The sequence below is a fragment of the Scyliorhinus torazame genome, chromosome 7, assembly GCF_047496885.1.
Source record: "Scyliorhinus torazame isolate Kashiwa2021f chromosome 7, sScyTor2.1, whole genome shotgun sequence".
Lineage (NCBI taxonomy): Eukaryota > Metazoa > Chordata > Chondrichthyes > Carcharhiniformes > Scyliorhinidae > Scyliorhinus > Scyliorhinus torazame.
In genome coordinates, this window is record NC_092713.1 from 218,790,241 (window position 1) to 218,809,490 (window position 19,250).

Sequence of the window (19,250 nt, forward strand, 5' to 3'; positions counted from 1 at the left end):
GGTTGGACAGGCTAGGTTTGAATCTGCTGGAGTTTAGAAGAGTAAGATGTGACTTGATTAAAACATGCAAGGTCTATGCAGAAAGGATGTTTTCTCGTGTCTAGAATCTTGCATCTAGAACAAGGGGTCACCCATTTAAGACATTTTTTTTCTCTTCGGCTCATGAGTCTTTGCAGTTCTCTTCCTCAGAAGGTGGTGGAAGCAGAGTCTTTCAATATTTTACATAAGCAAGGGGTGTAAGGTTATCGGCGAATAGGCAGAATGTGGAATTGAGATTACAATCCGATCCGTCGTGATCTTATTGAATGGTGGCGCAGGCTCGAGGGGCATGGTGCCCTACTCCTCCTAATTCTTATGTACAGATTTTCTAGTTGTTCTCATTAGAACTATAATTCAAACCATCAAAAACTAAATAGATTTCAGTGCTATATTGTGGTCCCAAGCCTGGATTTGAGTCTTGCATGCTACTCAATTTAAACTTAACCTATCGTCAGAGTAAAGGCTAGTAATATTTAGCTGATCACAGCAATATCTAGACACTAGCTGCAGGCAAGTTCTTTGAAATATTTCTTGTGCAATTTGGGCCACATGAATCTCAAGACTCCCATTTATGGTGGTGAAATATTTTGAAAACAATGTCATGAAGTGATTTAAAGACCAACATCAACCATAATACAATCTAAATTTTAATCTCTTTTGAATAATTGTTTTACACCACATTCTTAAAACATTCAATTTTATGCAAACCTTAAAGCTGAATCACATAATTAAATGTATTGAAGTCCACAAAATAATTGACACTGGGCTCCTTTTGATACGAAGACAAAACTAAAATGTGGACCATAGCTTAAATATTAAGCAACTAAGCAAAAACCAGTGGAGAGCAAATACAGTACTACATGTAAAAAAAATCCCTGACACAAATGGTTCAATTTCTAAAACTGAATTCATAATTAAAATCCAACTCTCAGGATTTATATAAAAAAATAAAAAAAGGACTACAGTACTTGTAAGAAATGTCTGAATTCATTAACTGTGGACTCATCCAGTGACCACATTTTAAACAGGGCACATCACATGAAAAGAATTTCTAAGAAAGAGTTCGCCATTTCAAGTGGGTCATTATATACTGAATATATATATATGTCAGAAAAATCTCAACATGCATTAAGAATTGCAAAATCTTTGTTAAAAAATATCTTCCATCTTCCACGTGAGAAAGCAATGTACAGTAAGTACAAGTGTCAGGTTTACTTTAATTATGAATAACCTGTCTGGTTTTTAATTTTTCTTTCTCCAGCACCCTCCCCTACCCCCAGACAAGATGGCATATTGGGTGTCTGCATGTCGCAGCCAACAAATGGCAGTGTAGTGGACATCTTAGGAAACAGCAGCCTTAGTGTCGTTGGGCTAAAAAGTAAAAGGGAAAATAAACAAATTAGAGTCACAATAAGTATAATTCAATTAAAGTAGCAAAACAGGATTACATATGTCATGTTACAAAATTACATTGTCACACTGCATTTTAAGTACACAGCACTTATTTTGGTTTATGTTTAAGATTTTTTCCCTTTGATCACTACTTGAAACTGAAGTCACCTAATGTGTGCACACAAGTGAAAAGGGACAGTTTGAGATAATGGTAATAGTATTTTTGTAGCTAATAGTGTAAACATTAACCCATGGTTAATTTTCCTTGGAGATATAGTCTTTAATAGCAAAAGAGTCATCCTCTAATCAAAGGACAAGCTGACAAAGCAAATTCCAAGATTTCCAACCTAGGACACAGAAAAAATTGCACCTGATTTGAGGGGACAAAATAATTAGTGGTTGACTGTCTCTTCCAATTATTCAACATTTGACATTAAGGAAGGAAAGTGGAAAGAAACCTTAACTGAAGTTTTGACAGCACTAAGAAATTGTACACAGAGAAATAGTTAAATTGATTAGGTCATAACATCGTCACAAGCTGAAGTTGAAAATTACTTTGACTGAAAGTACAAATACAGGCATCATAACCTACCAACCATTTGAGAAGTTGCTGCTCCAAGAATGCAAATCCAAATCTCGCCCCCCCCACCCCCCTGGCCAAAGTATTTACAGGCTGTATTGGATGGAAGACTATTAAACAATAAGTACAACTGTCCTTAGTGCTAATTGATTTTCTAGCACTAGTGATGAAAACCATGTGCCCTGCTCGGTAAGCATTGTAAAAGTGCATCACTGGCCGCTCTGTCAGTAAAAATGTTCTGTCAACAGTGGGTGGGGAAGGGAAGCCGGAGAAAGAATGGAATGCAAGAAACTGAGCATCTGTCTCCGAATGTAGAGAATACTAGACTTAAGAATAGTTATACAATTTTCAGTTGAGCTAATAACCACCCCACAGAAGACAACCTTCTTATGTTTTCATATAAAATTACAGCAGATTATATAAGTATCATGACAACAAATGTGATTTGCCAGACATTTCACACCATAAATACGATTGGTTTACTTTCTGTCCTTTTTAAATCCCATTTCTCAAGTGAAGATAGTGACTTGTGAACCCAGACAATGCATGCGGGGGTGTTCTATTTGATGACAGTATTCTCATTCTCTCCCAACTCCAATGTCTACATTTAGCCACTTGATAGTACAAATCAAACTTAAAAGCCCATTGCTTATATATATTTTTTCATACATTCATGAGATGTGAGCATCGCTGGCTGGGCCACCATCCCTAATTGCCCTTGAACTGGGTGGCTTGCTAGGTCATTTCAGGGGGCATGTAAGAGTCAACCACATTACTGTGGATCTGGGGTCACATGTAGGTCAGACCAGGGACCAAGTTGGGCTTTCAGGACAATCAACAATGGTTTCATGGTCATCAATTACAGATTTTTATTGAATTCAAATTTCATTGTCAGCAGTGGTGGGATTTGAATCCAGGTCTCTAGAGTATCAATCACCGTGACACAATTCTCCCTTCTATTTCTGTTATATACTCACCTTCTCAGACCTTGGAGACATACATTCTTACTACAAGAGATGCATTATTGCATCTTTGAGACTAATTGAAGCAGGTCTTAAGCTCCATGCTAGCTTGAGAGCAGCAGTTCATTGGGTTGAACATCCTGCTATAGTGACTAAATTGTTATATCTAAGAAAATGTTTTTTGCAGCATATTTTATTTTTCACAATCGTGTTAAGCTTTGCACAACCTACATAGTACAATACCTACATACTAAGAGAGAAAAAGTAATTTGCCAAACAACGTGGTAGATTAGAGTACCGAATTTCAGATGATGTTTTGATAGTGGTATTAAAGTTTTACCAATCTTCCTTATTCAATTGTATAATTAAAATTTTATTTTACATTTAAATATTAAATGACGTGGGGAACTGTACATAAAGCTAAAGGAAGTGGAAAGAAAGACATCTTGGTGTCTAGGCTGCAATGTTGTCCTACTTTCTCCATTACTTGTTGAACATGTATTTCAGTCCTTATCTTGCTTTTATCCATTTAATATGGTTACAGCTGTGCATTCTATGATGTGGAAGCCTTTAGGTCTCAATGCACTGCTTTCGAACACTGCTGATTTGATGGCTTGTTAAGCTAGTTTCATTTGGAAGACAACAGTGCTGATATACAAATATTAATTCCTCTTCCTATTAAGATTTAGAACTGGTAAGCATGTGCAGTAGTCATATATTCAAAGCTATTGAAACAGCAGGGTATAGTCAATTATCAATGAATCAGCAAGTGATTATCCAACATTTGTAAGAGTAACTCAGCATTCCCCTCCAAAGTAATGCATGTCTTGCCAAAGCAAACATTGATTTTTTTTTAAATTATCCTGGGCAATTCTGATGCTGCCCCTTATTACTTGGGCATAACTTTATGAATATATAATCAATTGAACAAGCATTTTTCAGGAATATTTTTGCTGCAGCCATTTTCTTTTCCTGACATGAAAGTTGTACAAACGGGGATTCAATAAAAACATCCCTTTATCCCCATGGCAAGTTTCCCTGTTATGCAACAAATTCCTTCACTCTTAATAGCAAGCATTCTTAATCTGACCATTTTAAAATATCAAATGTTGCCATTTTTTGTTAGAAATGCAGCTCAAAATACTGCAGCTTGTTAAGAGGAAGAAAATTAAGTAGTACTTCACTTCCATGTTAGGATTATATACAAGTCTATATGTTCTGCAACCTGGCCCTAATCTCCTGGCTGCATGTGGGAACTGCGACAGATGGAATAGGTTCGCCATCAGCCCCAGAGAAAAGAAAGCTTAGAATTAGGCAGATGAAAGATATTGCTCCCCAAAATAATTGAAATTATTTATAATTCAAAACCTGTAAAACGCACAGTAAAATAAAACTGCTTACAAGGTAATGTTGATACTTAACTTAGGAAGGCATGTTTTGTGCAAAAAATATTCAGAAAGGTAGTTGTTTCACGGCACATGAGATCTGTCAAGTTTAATCAGTTAATTGTCAATATTTTGCAAGGGAAACATAGAATAACATTTTCTTCTACATTGCAAGTGAAGGTCTGGTCCATTCATTGTACACACTTTCAGGCTTGGTTTGCACAATGTAACGTGTAGCAAGATAAAATACAACATATAGTAACAAGTGGTGAGGGAACTAGATGGTACAGTTCTGTTCAAATTCATCTCAAATCAAAGTATTCTTGGTTTGCTGACAAGTGCCGTGTGTGAAATGGTTATGGACAGTGTGAACCCAGTGACTAGCAAGCTTGGGCCTGGAGCACAAAGTTGTCCTTAAATTGACAATTTCCCTCAGAAGCCTCTGCTGGCACAGTAAAAGTGCTATTCTGAGGTTAAGGCTGTGGTATGTTGTGATAAGAGGGAGCTTTAATCTGGATTGCTGAAAAGCTCCACCACCACAATCCTGTCTGATCAACATACATTTCCAATTTCAACATAGGACTGACAGGGCTCTCTGCGTTTACGACAACTAGGAATGGGTAATTAACATGGCTACTAATGTTGCCCATACCCTGATTATACATTTAGAAGTGCTTGATTCTGACATTGGGTTCCTGAATATGAGTTTCATGATGAGCATGAGACACCAGCAAACAAAGATGGTGGCAGGAACGGAAGCTCCCAATTTTTCACAGAAATGAATTTAGGTAACAGCTGCAAGAATTGTATGTTTCCATTGTCATCTCTAAAGTGACCACTGTCGAAAGACAAACACTTTGGGTTCAGTTTTTGAAAACTTCAGATATCCCGGTTATATTTCCAGAGGATTTGCACCTGGAACCACTGTTTATAGAGGAACAAAATGGAAGTAAAACATTTTTTATTGATGTAGTGTCCTTTCAGACTTCAGAACATGACAATGGAAGTAAAGTCAAAGTGCAGTCAATGGTAGAAAGACAAACCCACCGATCAATTTCACACGTAGCAAGGTTCCACAATCAGTTGCTTGGTCATACAGGACTTCAATTTTTCTGTTGAGAAGCATGTTGCTGAAGCTGTCCATCCTACGCTCGTCAGAACAACATACAATGCCAAATTTCAAATGATCACAATTTATACAATGGGAGAAAAGGGTTGATTGATAAGTCTACTCTGGTTGGTCAAAGTATTGTCATAGAGAATGCAACAGGCAACTATAGGCTCCCTAAACGCCCAGGTAATTCAAAAAAGGAGCACGGTCCTTGCATGTGAATTTACAGTACGTCTAGCAAGCAATGAGTTACACGCTTGACTAGTGTAGCTATTAGTGCACTCAGGATTTTGAAATGGAGCTCCCTTTGCTCGACGTGCTAGCTGAGAAATCTGCTAATGTGTTCTTCACTGTTTACTGCATGCTTAACTTTACCACTCTGTATACATGTTGGGATTCATAAAGCTCCATGCACTCACTATAAGATTGGTCTTATCAGCATTCTTGCATTTAGGGCCCAGATCCATTTGCTCATCTTGCAAGCTTGATGTAGAAATAGAGTGCAGAGCTATCCCAATCAGATTATTATTCATGATATATTGCACAAGCTTTCAAATAGGCCAAAGGCCACAATTTTCAGACCTGAGCCTGAGAAATGCTCAGTGTACCTCAAATTACCCTGGAAAGCCAAAGTATCTCAAAAGTTTGAACAGGTTAAGCAAATTGTTTTCCACCAACAGTATCTTGCCATCAGTCTAAAAAAGACTTGCTACCTACCCTGCAATGAGTACCAGTGAAATGCAGATACATTGGACACTCCTCCCAATTGACTGATTAAATCAAACTGCCTATAATGAGCAATCAATGAAACATGCTGAGCGCAGATCGTACTCGATCAGACTTCACTTGCAAAACCCAAAATAAAACATCGGAGGTGTGATTCTGCAATTGGGCAGGAATTAAACAATCCTGAATGCAATAATAGCTACACTAACAACCAATTTAAGATACCTAGTAGCTCATTTACATTTGCTAGAAGTGACAAACCCTGTATATGAATGGATGTCCAAGCCTTGCACCTTTTTTGAATTACCCAGAAGCTCAGAGAGCCAATAGTTCTCCATTGCTTTCTCCATGGCAACATCTCAGCTAGATCTAATTTGCCAGTCACCACCTCATGTCATATAAATTGTTGTGATGGTTTGAAGTTTAGCACTCTTATAGTGGTCCTGATAGGGCTTTAAATGTTTCAGCAACATGTCTCTCTTTAAAACATTATTCAGGTAGCAATATTTATCTCTAGTTCCACAATCAGCAAACCATTTTCATTTATGTTGCTTCAGAAATGTTGCCTTGGACTTTGGGCAAACCCCCTACTCATCTCATCCAATCACCTAGTTCTTTAATTTGTGCTGCATGGCTCAGCCATTGATTGGATAAAATAGATGGTCCAGAGTTGGCGATGTCTTGCCTACCCACCTATATTTAGGCAATGGCTCAGTTCAGGTACAAGTCATCCACCATGAATCATTGATTTACACACCAGTTGTAGGATTTGTATTTAAAGAAACATAATTAGGAAAATTAATATAAAGCATCCATACAATAGAGATTATCCATGAACCAATATGCTTACGCCAGTTTAACAGGACCATTATTCAAAATAACAGGATTTGACAATAAGTTCCCGAAGTATATCTGTATCAATCAATTCCATGGTTTCTTTTGATCGTTAGCACTAGAAATTATATAGAAGCAAATACAAGGGCCATCTCAACATATTGGCAGTTATAGAACCAATTTAAATATGCTTTTCCCTGGTGGACCTTGAAACAGAAATTCCATCTTAAAACATCCAAACTGTACATCAACAGGGCAGGAACTTAGAAACAGTTCTACTGTTAGCTTACAGTCCATCAAGGCTGCAGCTCCTACACACCCAATGTAGGAAAGATTTCCAGTGCAACTGGGCCTAAAGAAATTGGGGTTGTTCTTGGATTTAAGTTTGGTTTATTTTTACTGTCTACCAAATTCCTGCCCTTAATGCTGGAGTAATGAAAATTAATATATTTTAAATTTTATTTTTTTCCCCTCGACACTTTTAATGGCCAGTAAGCCATCCTCAGTCTAAAACTAACTTCTATTGAATTGCACTCATTAAACCAATGAGCCTAATTTGAAGTTTTTCAATTAGTCAGACATATTTAAATTTGGGCATCAGTTTAGTGGAACCCCAACCGCTTGACTTGCCTACCTTCTTTGATGTTTTCATGTTTCAAACTGTGTCAGCAGGGCCCGCACTTCAGGTGTCAGCTGCTTTGCAGCCTTGGCTGCCTCTGTGATGGCCTTACGGTAAAGGCCCTTTCTCTTCTTGTTAAAGCGTGACTGGAAGTTTTCTAAAAACGGGGAAACTTGTGAAAGAGCCAGGAAAGATGTTGTTGGGGACCCAAACCATGAAATTCTGGCCTCCTGTCTTACTAAAAAGCCATTATCTTTCCGGCTTACAGTTATAGTAAGTATGCGGGCAGGCCACCAGGGGAAGCCATAAATCTTGGCCCAAACAATGTCCCCTATACATATGGTCTTGCCATCTGGAGTCACACATTTAGAGACATTTTTGGTAAAGATTTTCACTTTCAAGGAATTAGTGAGCTTTTCTTCTTTTGAGGAGGAGGAGCAAGGTACATGTATGCTGCCTGGAGGAAAGTCAAATGTTTCAGTGGAACTACATTCGGAGTTCGAGGATTTTATATCATCTGTGCTATCACTACTACAAACTGAAAAGGCAGAAGAGTCAGATTTATTTTGACTGTAGGTCATATAAACAGTTATATTGCCTCCTCTGCCCCTTTTCCCCAATTGCTTTTCATCCTGCTCACAAGGCCATTTTATTTCCCTGGTGTCTTTATTCTCATCAGTGGACTGTTCCAACTCTTTTGTAGGACTATCTTTTTCAGAAGGCTGCTCACCTGCTGAGCAGGAAGAAGTGCAGCGAGGCAGCGCTTTGGAGGCTGTCTTGCAGATGCGTAGTCTCTCAAGTTTCGCCTTGTAAGCAGAGTCATTTTCTTCATTCCTGTACCGCTGTGGCTTTAAACGAATCCGTGGAGGGAGAGGGACAGAGCTGGAGGTTTGAAAGCGCCGTGTAAAATGAACTTTCGGAATGCTATTACCAGAAGATGAAACTTCCCTCTGCTGTTTTTTTTGAACTTTCTCTTTGGCCATTTTCAACACTTCCCTGGCTTTAGTGTGGTCTACATTCTTGTTCTGTAGCACTTTCTTGGGATTTAACTGCATTTTGGAATTGTGCACTTGAGAAGAAATTTTGACTACTTTGCCCTTGCCTGTAGATAGATTTGAAATTTTAATAACAGTGTTTCGCTTCTGGCCATCATACTGAGTTTTCGCTTCCACTTTGTGGTCAGTTTTCAGTCTCTTTGACATTGCAGGCATACCATCATTTTTTCGTTTCTTGTCCTCATTTCGAGAAGTGTCATTTGTGCTGCCACCCCTTCTCAACTCCTTTTTATCTGCAGAAATACTATTTTTGCATCGATCACACAGAACCTGTCTTGGTCTAAGTTTAATAGAGTTCATTATGGAAGTAGACTCTTCTCTGAACATTTTCTTTTTAGGCCGCTTAATCCTTCTTGGAGGAGGTTGAGGTATAGACTGGTTATACGTATGTCTAATAAACAATGGAGGAGGATAAGATGCTCCTTCGTAAAATAATGGTGCAGGTTTTGCAGTCCATAGGTTTTCAGCTACACTAGGTTGTGCAGAGGGTACCAAAGATGCTGTTTCACAAGTACCTGTAGATTTTGAATTTTGCTGGGTCTGTTGCTGGAATTGTTCACACTGAAGTTGCATTAAGTCAGCTTTATCCTTGTATTCCCTTTTTGGAAGCACAGTCACAGGAATTCCATAGGGCCCAAACCTGAGAAGGTATAGCACAAATGTGTTCAGTCCTAAAATCAGGTTTTCACATTTTGCCCCAACCTTACTGCCAAAATAAAAAGCACTGATCTTCAAGCACTGTTTTATTCCTGAATTATTTGGATCTCTTTCAACTCGACCAAATAAGCTTAAAAATACTAAATTGATGACTAGTGATAATACAAGTGACGTTAAACTATTAGTAATATACAACCCACATTCAAAATAAGAGTTTAGAGCTACACTTTTTTAAATAGACAGGAAAGACTAGTTTTGCTGCAGAATTTAACTGGACTCAAATCTTCTTTGCCGTGTATATATGGATTACAATGTAACTTGCCAAAAAAAAACATTCCATGGTCAAACCTCCTAGGAAAAACTGTTACAGCTCAAGAATATGGCTTTTAAAATGAAACGGTCATCCTAATTCAAGGTCCTATACCAAACAGACTTAAAAGATGTCTATCAAAATAAAGTTCAGTTCCGTTCGTTCTCAATATTATCTAGAAAAGAGATTTGCACAACTTATTTCAATTTGTTGAGAGTTGCAGTTAATGGCCTTTCTGGGTGTTTGCTTACCTGGTAAATGACCCTCTTGTTTAACAAGCAGATGTGATTGGAGCGGAACAGCAGCTGTCAAGTTTACCATCATTTACACTGGTTTATAAAATCAATTAAACAAGCTTTCATTTGAGCCCTAGCTAGAAAGTCCAAAATGGAGATGCAGCAATAAACAGATTGTTGGTACAATGCTTTAGCATCTCATCCATCAAGTGACTTTTAAATATGGACTTCCTAGTCCAATTTTAGTTGTAAATTAATAACTTGCAATCAGGAGATTTAATTCAGAACATCAAGGAACTAATTGTCCTCCTTGCAAATTCTTAGAGATGGTGTTTTATTCAAAAATAACTACCTGCTAAATTGTTTATTCCCACTTTGGGATGTTATGCACGTGGAATTCTAGTCTCTCCATCTTAAAATCATTCTTCATAAACATGAAAAAAGTCCATTGTGGTGGCAGGCTCGAGAACAGATGTGTCTGCCCCCCCACTCCCACAAAAATGGCATACTTCAGCTCACATGCATCCTCTCCCAGGTGATGGCTATTAAACATCTACTTTTGATTTTTACATTTCAGCATATATCTGTCCACAATTAGAGGACAGGATTAATTTAAACCACGTTAGATTGTTCGAACCCGAGACCACTAGTAGCAGAATATTACAATGCTGATAGCCAATTGCTGAGTAGAATGATCAAATCCAAATTAAAGCAGAGCTTTGAATGTTTCTGCTGGCATTTAACCCCAGAAGTGCTCTTGCTGTCCTTGCATTAATGTTTCAAACTTATGCAACACAATAATGCATTGTGAATAATATGGAAAGAATGACAAAATTTCAAGCACATAGCTCATTCCCGCTCAAAGATGGTCTTTTAACTCACTCACCTATGATTTTTCTGGACTAATACCGTTAAAACAGTATTTGGAATTCATTTCTCATTCACAAACTTTTTTATATATCACACATCTCAGCAGTGACAAAGCTGTACAAAGTTGCAGTATAGTGAATGGAATGAGCTAAATAAACTTATTTCCCATGCTAGGCTATTTAATGGAACTCTCAACTACATTGATTGGCTAGTAAATAAATGCATCCACTGTTTTTTCAAATTTTTTTTTTCAAAGTTTTTTTCAATTTCCAAATTACTCCATTAATAAGAGAAAATATATTTACCATTTAGTACATTCTTAGTTCAATGATTTCTAACAGCTGCTTATTGTTACTTAAGGTTTTGCATTAATTCCCTCATTTAGAAGCAAAGATAAGCCAAATGAATATTTCAGTTCTCATCTACCATTAGAAATGGCAGAAGAAATTAATTTTCAGAATCCCATCTTTTAGGTAATCTTCCAAAAGTTGAGTATTTCAAATGTTCACCTTTCCTGCATGATAAAGGCCATCATTGACAGTAAAACCATGTATAATTTGGTTCACTTCCTCCATTCCCAGTGAATTTTAATTGCAATTTTTCACTTTTGCCAATACCATTGAGGGTAAATATTTTGACATTAGACCAACTAGTGTTTTATGAACACACATATTAGGAACAGTATGCCCCCTGATTCCGCTCTACCATTCAATAAGATCATGGCTGATCTGATTGTGGCCTCAATGCCATGGGGCGGGCTGGGACAGATTATGGTGTACCTACATAAATTTCTTAACTTTGTATACTATAGATGCAATCGAAAGACTTTTGACTTCGAGTTCTTGAAACGCTTTCCTGTGGCTATTTAATTTCGCTTATATAAATATAGGTTTCTGTAACACTGCAGCAACTGCATCCTGGCTCTCAGAATTGTTGCTAAATACCATGGTCATGTCACTCCCAAAATACCAATCCTGGCAATGATGGGGGGGTGATATGGCCAGTAAAATCAATTTCTAAGCTGTGACAAAAATAAATTCTAAATAGATTTCATATAGTTTCAATAATTGGAGCAGATAGACACTTATAAAGTCCTTTCAACATGTATTATTAAAACTAAAATATACTTGGGAGGGACAAATGGTTCTTCATTTTACAGCTATCTCTGCAATATAGCCTAGATATGCTCTGTCTGCTGGTTGTAAGGTCTCCATATAATCATAGAAGAATCATAGAATTCCTACAGTGCAGGAGGCCATTCAGCCCATTGAGTCTGCATCGACCCTCTGAAAGAGCACCATTCCTACGCTCACTCCGCCACCCTTGCCACATAACCCCACCTAATCTGCACATCTTTTGACTGGTAGGAAACCAGAGCACCCAGAGGTAACACACACACACACGGTGAGGAAGTGCAATCACCAGAGTCACCAAAGGTCAGAATTGAACCCAGCTCCTTGGTTTTGAGCCAGCAGTGGTAACCACTGTACCGTCCTCTGTTTTATGCCAGTTAAATCGTAGCAGTCTGAATCTAGTTCTCATATCTTAATTTTACATTAATCAACTTCACTCAAGGATGGCTGCTATGCAAAATGGACAAATGTCACATTGGCAGAATTAGATAGGTGGTTATTCTTTTGAGGCTGGGACCTTACTGTCTTATCAAACTATGGTGTATCTGATCTAGGAATACTAAATATTATAGTGACTAAAACCGTAGCACGGAGGACCCGGGTTCTACCCCAGTCCCATGTCACTGTCAGTGTAGAGTTTGCACATTCTCCCGTGTCTGCGCAGGTCTCACCCTAACCCAAAAAGATGTGCAGGGTAGGTGAATTGGCCACACTAAATTGCCCCTTAATTGAAAAAAGAATTGGGTAAATTATCTAATTTATTTTAAAAACATATCTCAAAAAATACAAAGAAGATACCCTGTGAATTAAATGCATCGGGAACCTTATGAAAATGTGTTCTTTTATCTGGGAATAGACTGGTTTCACGTTGCATGGGAGGCTTGAGCTGCCCCACCTACCAGAAGAATTTCCAATTCTTGATCCAAACACTGCACATATTACTATGTTGGGGCTTCTTGGAGCTCTCGCTAGATTGAGAGAAGGGCACGCAGGAAGGTGGGCTTCGAACGCAAATCTGAGGGCCAGAAAAAACCTTGCGATACATTCAAGACCTTTACCTGAATGAATAGCTTGAGACTCTACAGCTAAAATATATTTCTCTTAAAAGTTGTTTGTTACAAAAGAACAGTTTGTTTTTAAGAGATGTGCATTGCCAAGTTCACCCGAATAGAGTGTTATTTATTTTATTAGCCTGGTTAATTATTTATGTGGAATACACTATTTTGATGTAGACACAAATCCTGCCCAATGTCTTATGTATCACTTTTCTTGCCACACAAGAATAAAGTTACTCAATTTCACCTTCAATGGAAATTGAAATATAATTATTCCAAATGATAATGCGACCAGTTAGACGTACGTCAACTATTCAACGCATTTAGATTTGGAGATAGAAGTTGGTTCATCCGTAAAACCATGTTGCGACCTTTCATTTGGTATGTTTGGCCTTTTTTTGTTTAAGAGATGGTGATGAGCCCTACATTTAAGAAAAAGTAATGAAAGGAGGTGGTCATCCGAAGGGGGATATTTGTGTGCTTTCTCCGCAGTTCCAGAATTAAATTAAAAGTTAGGATGGGTGCTTTGAATTTCGGCGGGGTTCGGTGCTGCAGGAGTTGCTGGAGCCTTGGCTGGGCAGTGCCCCCCTCTCTCCCAACGCACGTCCTGCGGCCGCTGCGTTGCCACAAGAGCTCCAGATGCAGCAGAGCGCGGAGAAAGGGTGGACCGCTAGCGCCTCCCCCTCTCCCACCTAGGCCCACAGCCGGCCACTTCTCGGGTCCCACCTCACCTGGCCCACACCCACCCTCCAGGTGCAGCTTCAAGCCTCACCCGCCTCTCGGGGAGTGAGTGGGAGGGAGCTTATCTTTGGCGTTTAATTTATTTATTGTGGTGGTGGGGGGGGGGGGAGGGGGGTTCCTCTTTGTACCTTCTAGAAATATCCATTAGAACCCCTGAGAAGAGCTTCTCCTCGAAGAGCAGGGATACGACCAACGCATCGTCGACGACGTGATCCACCGTTACCCTCACTTCGGAACCCGCCAGGAGTTTCACGGCGGCGGCGACGCCAACACCCGCGGCCGCCATTTTGCTTCCTCCCCGCTCCTGAGCGCCGTTTCTCTACTGCACCCGATCCACTGCTCCCCGGCCTGGCTCCGGGGCGGACGGCGGCCTACCACCCGCCTCTTTGTTGCGCCCCTATTGGCCGGTGCCCGACATCTTCTTTCTTCTATTCGCCTCTTCGAGCTGTCTATCAGCCGTGCCGGGAGCCTCTATTGTCGTGTCGATACGCTGATTGGTCGGTTCGTCTGTCAGTCTGGTGATGGTATGGGCGGCGGCGATTGGCTGGGAAAACTGTCTGTCTTGGATTTGCCGTGGTGTTTGCATGAGAACCCGCACCACTCTGATACGGCCGAAGATTTGTGAATGGATGGACAGACTGTCAATCACTAACCTCAGCCTTGACACTCACAGCAGCTGCTAACTCGTGAGACTATTCGCAATTAAAGTGCACCGTGTTGCAAATAAGGCGATATCTGCTGTAACTGATTGGAATCTATAGCGGTTTATTTATTAAATGTATTACTGAAACCAAGTGTTTTACAAATAATAACTATTAATAACATTACTGTACTTTGCCTCACTCCCACGTGTGTGAACAAAGCTTTGACCTCTTTTCCCATGTGAACTATTTTCAGTAAAGTTCGAATGGTCTTGAGCTAAATACAATAGATGGCGCAGTGCGTGAGCTTCAGGATACAAAGTTTAGTACATTTGTTGCTTGTGAGAAATTGAGTTTCGCAGGATATGGTGCTTTGATCTCCAAAAAATCCAGGGTCAGATGGGCTGTTGAATATCCTTGTCTTCTCCTTTGCAACTGGCCCCTTGTTTCAATGCATTGCTGTGTTTCTTTAAGCAGTGGGGGGACTTATTACTGCCTTTAAATGATTGATTTAGAAACTGTTATCATGGGTTAAATGAAAGGGGGAGAAAACATTGAAGTTGCAATCAGGAATCTGAGCACGTGATTTACTGAGCAGCAATATCTCCAGTACAGAGCAGGGTTGGGGAGTGTACCAACTGCTTTAAAACTGGTATTTAATGTGGAAACAAGGCCAGGCTCTGGTGTCTGTAGATATTTAGGAATGCAAATGCCTACTCTCAGCAGATTGCTCTCAGTTTCCATTCATTAATATTTGCATATGCGTAAACACTCAGCATAAGATTGACCCAATAAAATTATGGAACTGTTTTACTATGTCAGAGCTGTTAAACTATAGTAATTAAATTCGGTGAACTAATTACGTATCAGGTAAAGAAATCATTCTTCCCACAACCATTAAAAAGTTGCCAGATGCTAAAATTACTCTATTTGTTTCTTGAATGATATTCACACAGTGATATTGCATTTTTTGTTAGACAAATTCAAATGAACAAGCCAGTCCATTTTATTTGGTTCATCCCCCTTATAACATTAATAATTGAGTCTACGATTCAATCCCCATCATAGAATTTACAGTGCCGAAGGAAGCCATTCGGCCCATCGAGTCTGCACCAGCCCTTGGAAAGAACACCCTACTTAAGACCATGTCCCCACCCCATCCCCGTAACCCCACCCAACGCTTTTGGACACTAAGGCTAATTTAGCATAGCCAATCCACCTCACCACATCTTTTGACTGTGGGAGGAACCCGGAGGAAACCCACGCAGACACGGGGAGAGCGTGCAGACTCCACACAGACAGTGACCCAAGCCGGGAATCAAACCTGGGACCCTGGAGCTGTGAAGCAACTGTGCTACCGTGCTGCCCAACCTATTCCTTGCAACCTATTCTTGTTGTTGATCGCCCTCTTTTTAAATAAATACTTCCTGACATCTGTACTAAGCTTCACAGTCCCAAAACCTCTTTCTAGGCTTACTATGATAACTCAATAGTATTGTTCTGTGTTTTTTTACCTCTTTCATTGTGTCCAAATCCTTTCATGGCCACATTCCTTTCCTTCTCCAACTCCAATTCTGGCTTGTTGTACTTCCCAAGTTCCATTGTTCCACCACTATCGACCATTACTTCGCCTGCTTAAGGCCTGAAGTCTGCAATTCCATCTCCACAGCGCTCTTATTTCCTTTACATCACTATTTAAAATTGGCTACTTAGACCAGTAGTCACCTATGTCTTTATCTGTCTCTTGCAACATTTTTCACTACATTAAAGGCACTCTGCAAATGCAAGTTGTTTTGTTGTGAATTTTAATAATAAAGTCCTCACTCATGCATTTCTTTGAGACAGAGCATCCCTAGCCTATCTAGCACTTTTTTATAGCTCAATCATAGAATCAGCCCCTGAATAGACTATATAGATCACATTGTCCAGAACTCTATACAGGCGACAGGTACATCTTGACCAGAGTCCTGTATAATCTCAACTTAATCTCTGAGGTTTGGGATTTAACTCATTGGGTGATGTAATGTGGAAGTCTAATCATGTGTTGCTTGACATCTCACATTATTTACTTAACCAACACCTTCAGTCTTTTGAATTCCCTCTTGGCCTCTTCCTATCCCACCTTTGGAGAATACATTTGTCCTGCTTTTAGTCTTGGCTATTGCTTCTTACTCACAGGAAAAAATGTGTTTTTCAGCAGGTAAAAATGAATCTCGCCCTGAAAATTGACTGCTGTGCTCACTTATGTAGTTTGAGCTGTATTCCACACAAGCTCCCCATTCATTCAGAACTCGGCCATCTAAATCCTATTCTGCACTTGACTGCTTACCTTTTGCATCTGTCCCCATTGACTTCTTCTGGTATTCTGCCATTGCAAAATCTACTTCCTTGTTTATGATGTAAGCACTACCCATGTCCCCTCCCACAGCCACCCTCCTGCCTACAGACACATTTCTTTGCTTTACCTTGGATCTGAAAGCTCCTCTGGCTTTGCAACTCCAGCCTTAAATTTCTGGACTGACAACATCATCCTGTTAGTGGAAAATGCCACTCATGGACTCTGTCTACCACATAACTGAGCAACGTCATGCATGAATTTTAGTGCCAGTGCAATGCCAGGTACATAGGTTGTATGTCCCAATAATTGGTTGATCAAATCAAAAAGCATGTTCCTACAGTTGTTCGTAATAGGCAAAGTACAGACTATACTCATCCAGCCCATCGACTGTTAGAACTGATTCTGTGATTGGGCAGCACCTGCTGAACAGTCCTGAGTGTGCTAATAGTGAAACGAATAACCAATTTAAGATGATGAGTCAAGCTCCTAATATGGCTCATTTACACTTGCTAGCAGCACCATACATTCAGATGCAGGGATTCATTCTCTGCAAAGAAGAGGAATATGTTCAAGCCTTGCAACTTTTTTCAATTTTGGGAGCACCATACATTCAGATGCAGTGATTCATTCTCTGAAAAGAAGAGGAATATGTTCAAGCCTTGCAACTTTTTTCAATTTTGGGTAGCCTACAGTTTTCCATTGCTTTCCCCATGGCAATACCTCACCTAATTAAAGTTAATTTGCCAACCAATCAGCGCCCTTTTCACCAGTAGCATAAATTATCGTAATCATTTGAAATTTATCATTCTTGCATTTGTCCTGATAAGTGCAAGGTGAAAAGCTTTGGTACCATGTCTCTCTGCCGCAATATTCAAATTTTCTATCAGTTTCACTTACACTGCCCAACACCATCATCATATTGGACTGTACCCACAGATCAACCATCACCAACCCTCTCTACATTTCCCTCCAGAATGCTTGCCACAAACTTGCAAACAAACCTCTTACCATGTTTAATCATGTTGTGAATGATTGTATAGATATTTTGATATTGGTCTGAAAGTTGGCCCATGAGTGACCCTTTAACAAAGTCTTCCACACTGGCTATATTCTACTCTCTGACAGGGAAGAGACCGTGATCATGAAGATTCCAAGTGTACGTTTGTGGGCTTTTTTAGTTCGATTTTAGGGTGGTTTCGGTCTCCTTTGTTGCAGGAACACACACAAGGTTCGGCACTATCAAAGACAATGGGTTTGGGAAGCGATAAAACAGCTTCAAATTAAGTCTAAGAATTGCATCCATTAACATGCACAGCCTTAAGCCTACAGCGCAATGTGTTTCAGCCTTGGATACCTTGCCAAGATCAAAGCTGACCTGTTGTTTCTACAAGAGTGCAGCATATCACACCTCAGCTCTGAAAGGTACTAATCCTGATGCTGCTCCCATCGACTATTAATCTGGTTAGAAGGAAATTATTCCCATTCCTCCAGCCCTGGTGTTCTGCTGTGGGAGAAAACATCACCATCTCTAAAGTCAAGGAGGTTGCAGTTGGGCACTTCCTCACAGCAGATGTAATGCATAAAAACCCTCCGTTCTGGTTAATTAATCTGTGCGCCTGGTTCAAAACAGCGAACATCCTTCAGCAGCTCCCACTGCTGCTGGTAACACCAAGGTTGTTCATTCCAGCCAGTGATTTCAACCACACTATCGATGCAGCTGGGCAATTGGCAGAGTAGAAAGCAAACTGGATACCATGACCAGATTCCTAATGGAACTGGTAAAAGACCTGAAGATGCATGACATCTTCAGCAACCCTGCAGATGGATCATTGCACAGATACACCTGGTTGAAGCCAGGTGGGCCCATCTATTCTTGAAGACACTTCCTGTTTGTGTCCCAAGCATTCATGATCCACTAACATCAAACTGGCACTTTTCTCTGACCACTGCCTCTTACTGGCTGTCTGTCACCGACAGCAAGACTATAGGGTTGGTCAGGAGCCATGAAAACTGAACTGGAAATTGTTGATCCAGAAAACATGACAAAGGGGATTACAAAGGTTAGAGAACTGTGAAAAATCCTCATTGAGTCCCTGAATGGCTGGTGAGAAGCATTCAAAACAAAATTCTAAAAGTTTCTCATCCTCAAAGCTGCTCATAAGGCGAAAGAGGGACTGAGGGAAATGTCCTGAATCCAGAAAAGCATGCAGAATCTACACCTACTGCATTTGATGGAGGTCAATGTAGAGGAGGATCTCAAGAGATGAAGTGTCAGTAAGCCTCACTCTTTGACATGGAGGCCTCAAGATCATTCTCCACTTCAGAGTCAATTCGCTGGAGCAGGAAGTTACATGACCACATTTCTCCTTCCAAAAGGTACATCCAGAGAGGCCTGTAATCATTAGCCTAAAGGGAGAAGAAGGCTCAATAACATCACTGTAGCCTGACATACTAAGGATCAGTAAATCCTTCTATGCCGGACTGTATGACATGAAGTTCACAGAGAGCATCCCTGAACTTCCTGTCCTCTATTATAGAGGTCTTCGATAACAGTATGTGGGAGAGT

General features: G+C 39.9%; 1 protein-coding gene across 2 annotated transcripts; it reads right to left on the reverse strand.

Annotated features, from left to right (window-relative positions):
• Positions 1–673: 673 nt before the first annotated feature.
• pwwp2a (PWWP domain containing 2A) lies at positions 674–14,223 on the reverse strand. 2 transcript variants are annotated; one of them, XR_011948305.1, is made up of 4 exons: positions 13,834–14,223; positions 7,664–9,343; positions 4,375–4,458; positions 674–1,410 (listed from the first exon to the last, which is right to left on the reverse strand). XR_011948305.1 is itself a non-coding variant. In XM_072512065.1 (3 exons), exons 1-2 carry the CDS (start codon positions 13,989–13,991, stop codon positions 7,678–7,680), a joined length of 1,824 nt encoding a protein of 607 aa, XP_072368166.1. In that variant the 5' UTR covers positions 13,992–14,223; the 3' UTR covers positions 674–1,410; positions 7,664–7,677. The 2 variants fall into 2 exon arrangements, 1 of the variants encoding a protein (XP_072368166.1); XM_072512065.1 differs by lacking the exon at positions 4,375–4,458.
• Positions 14,224–19,250: the final 5,027 nt, after the last annotated feature.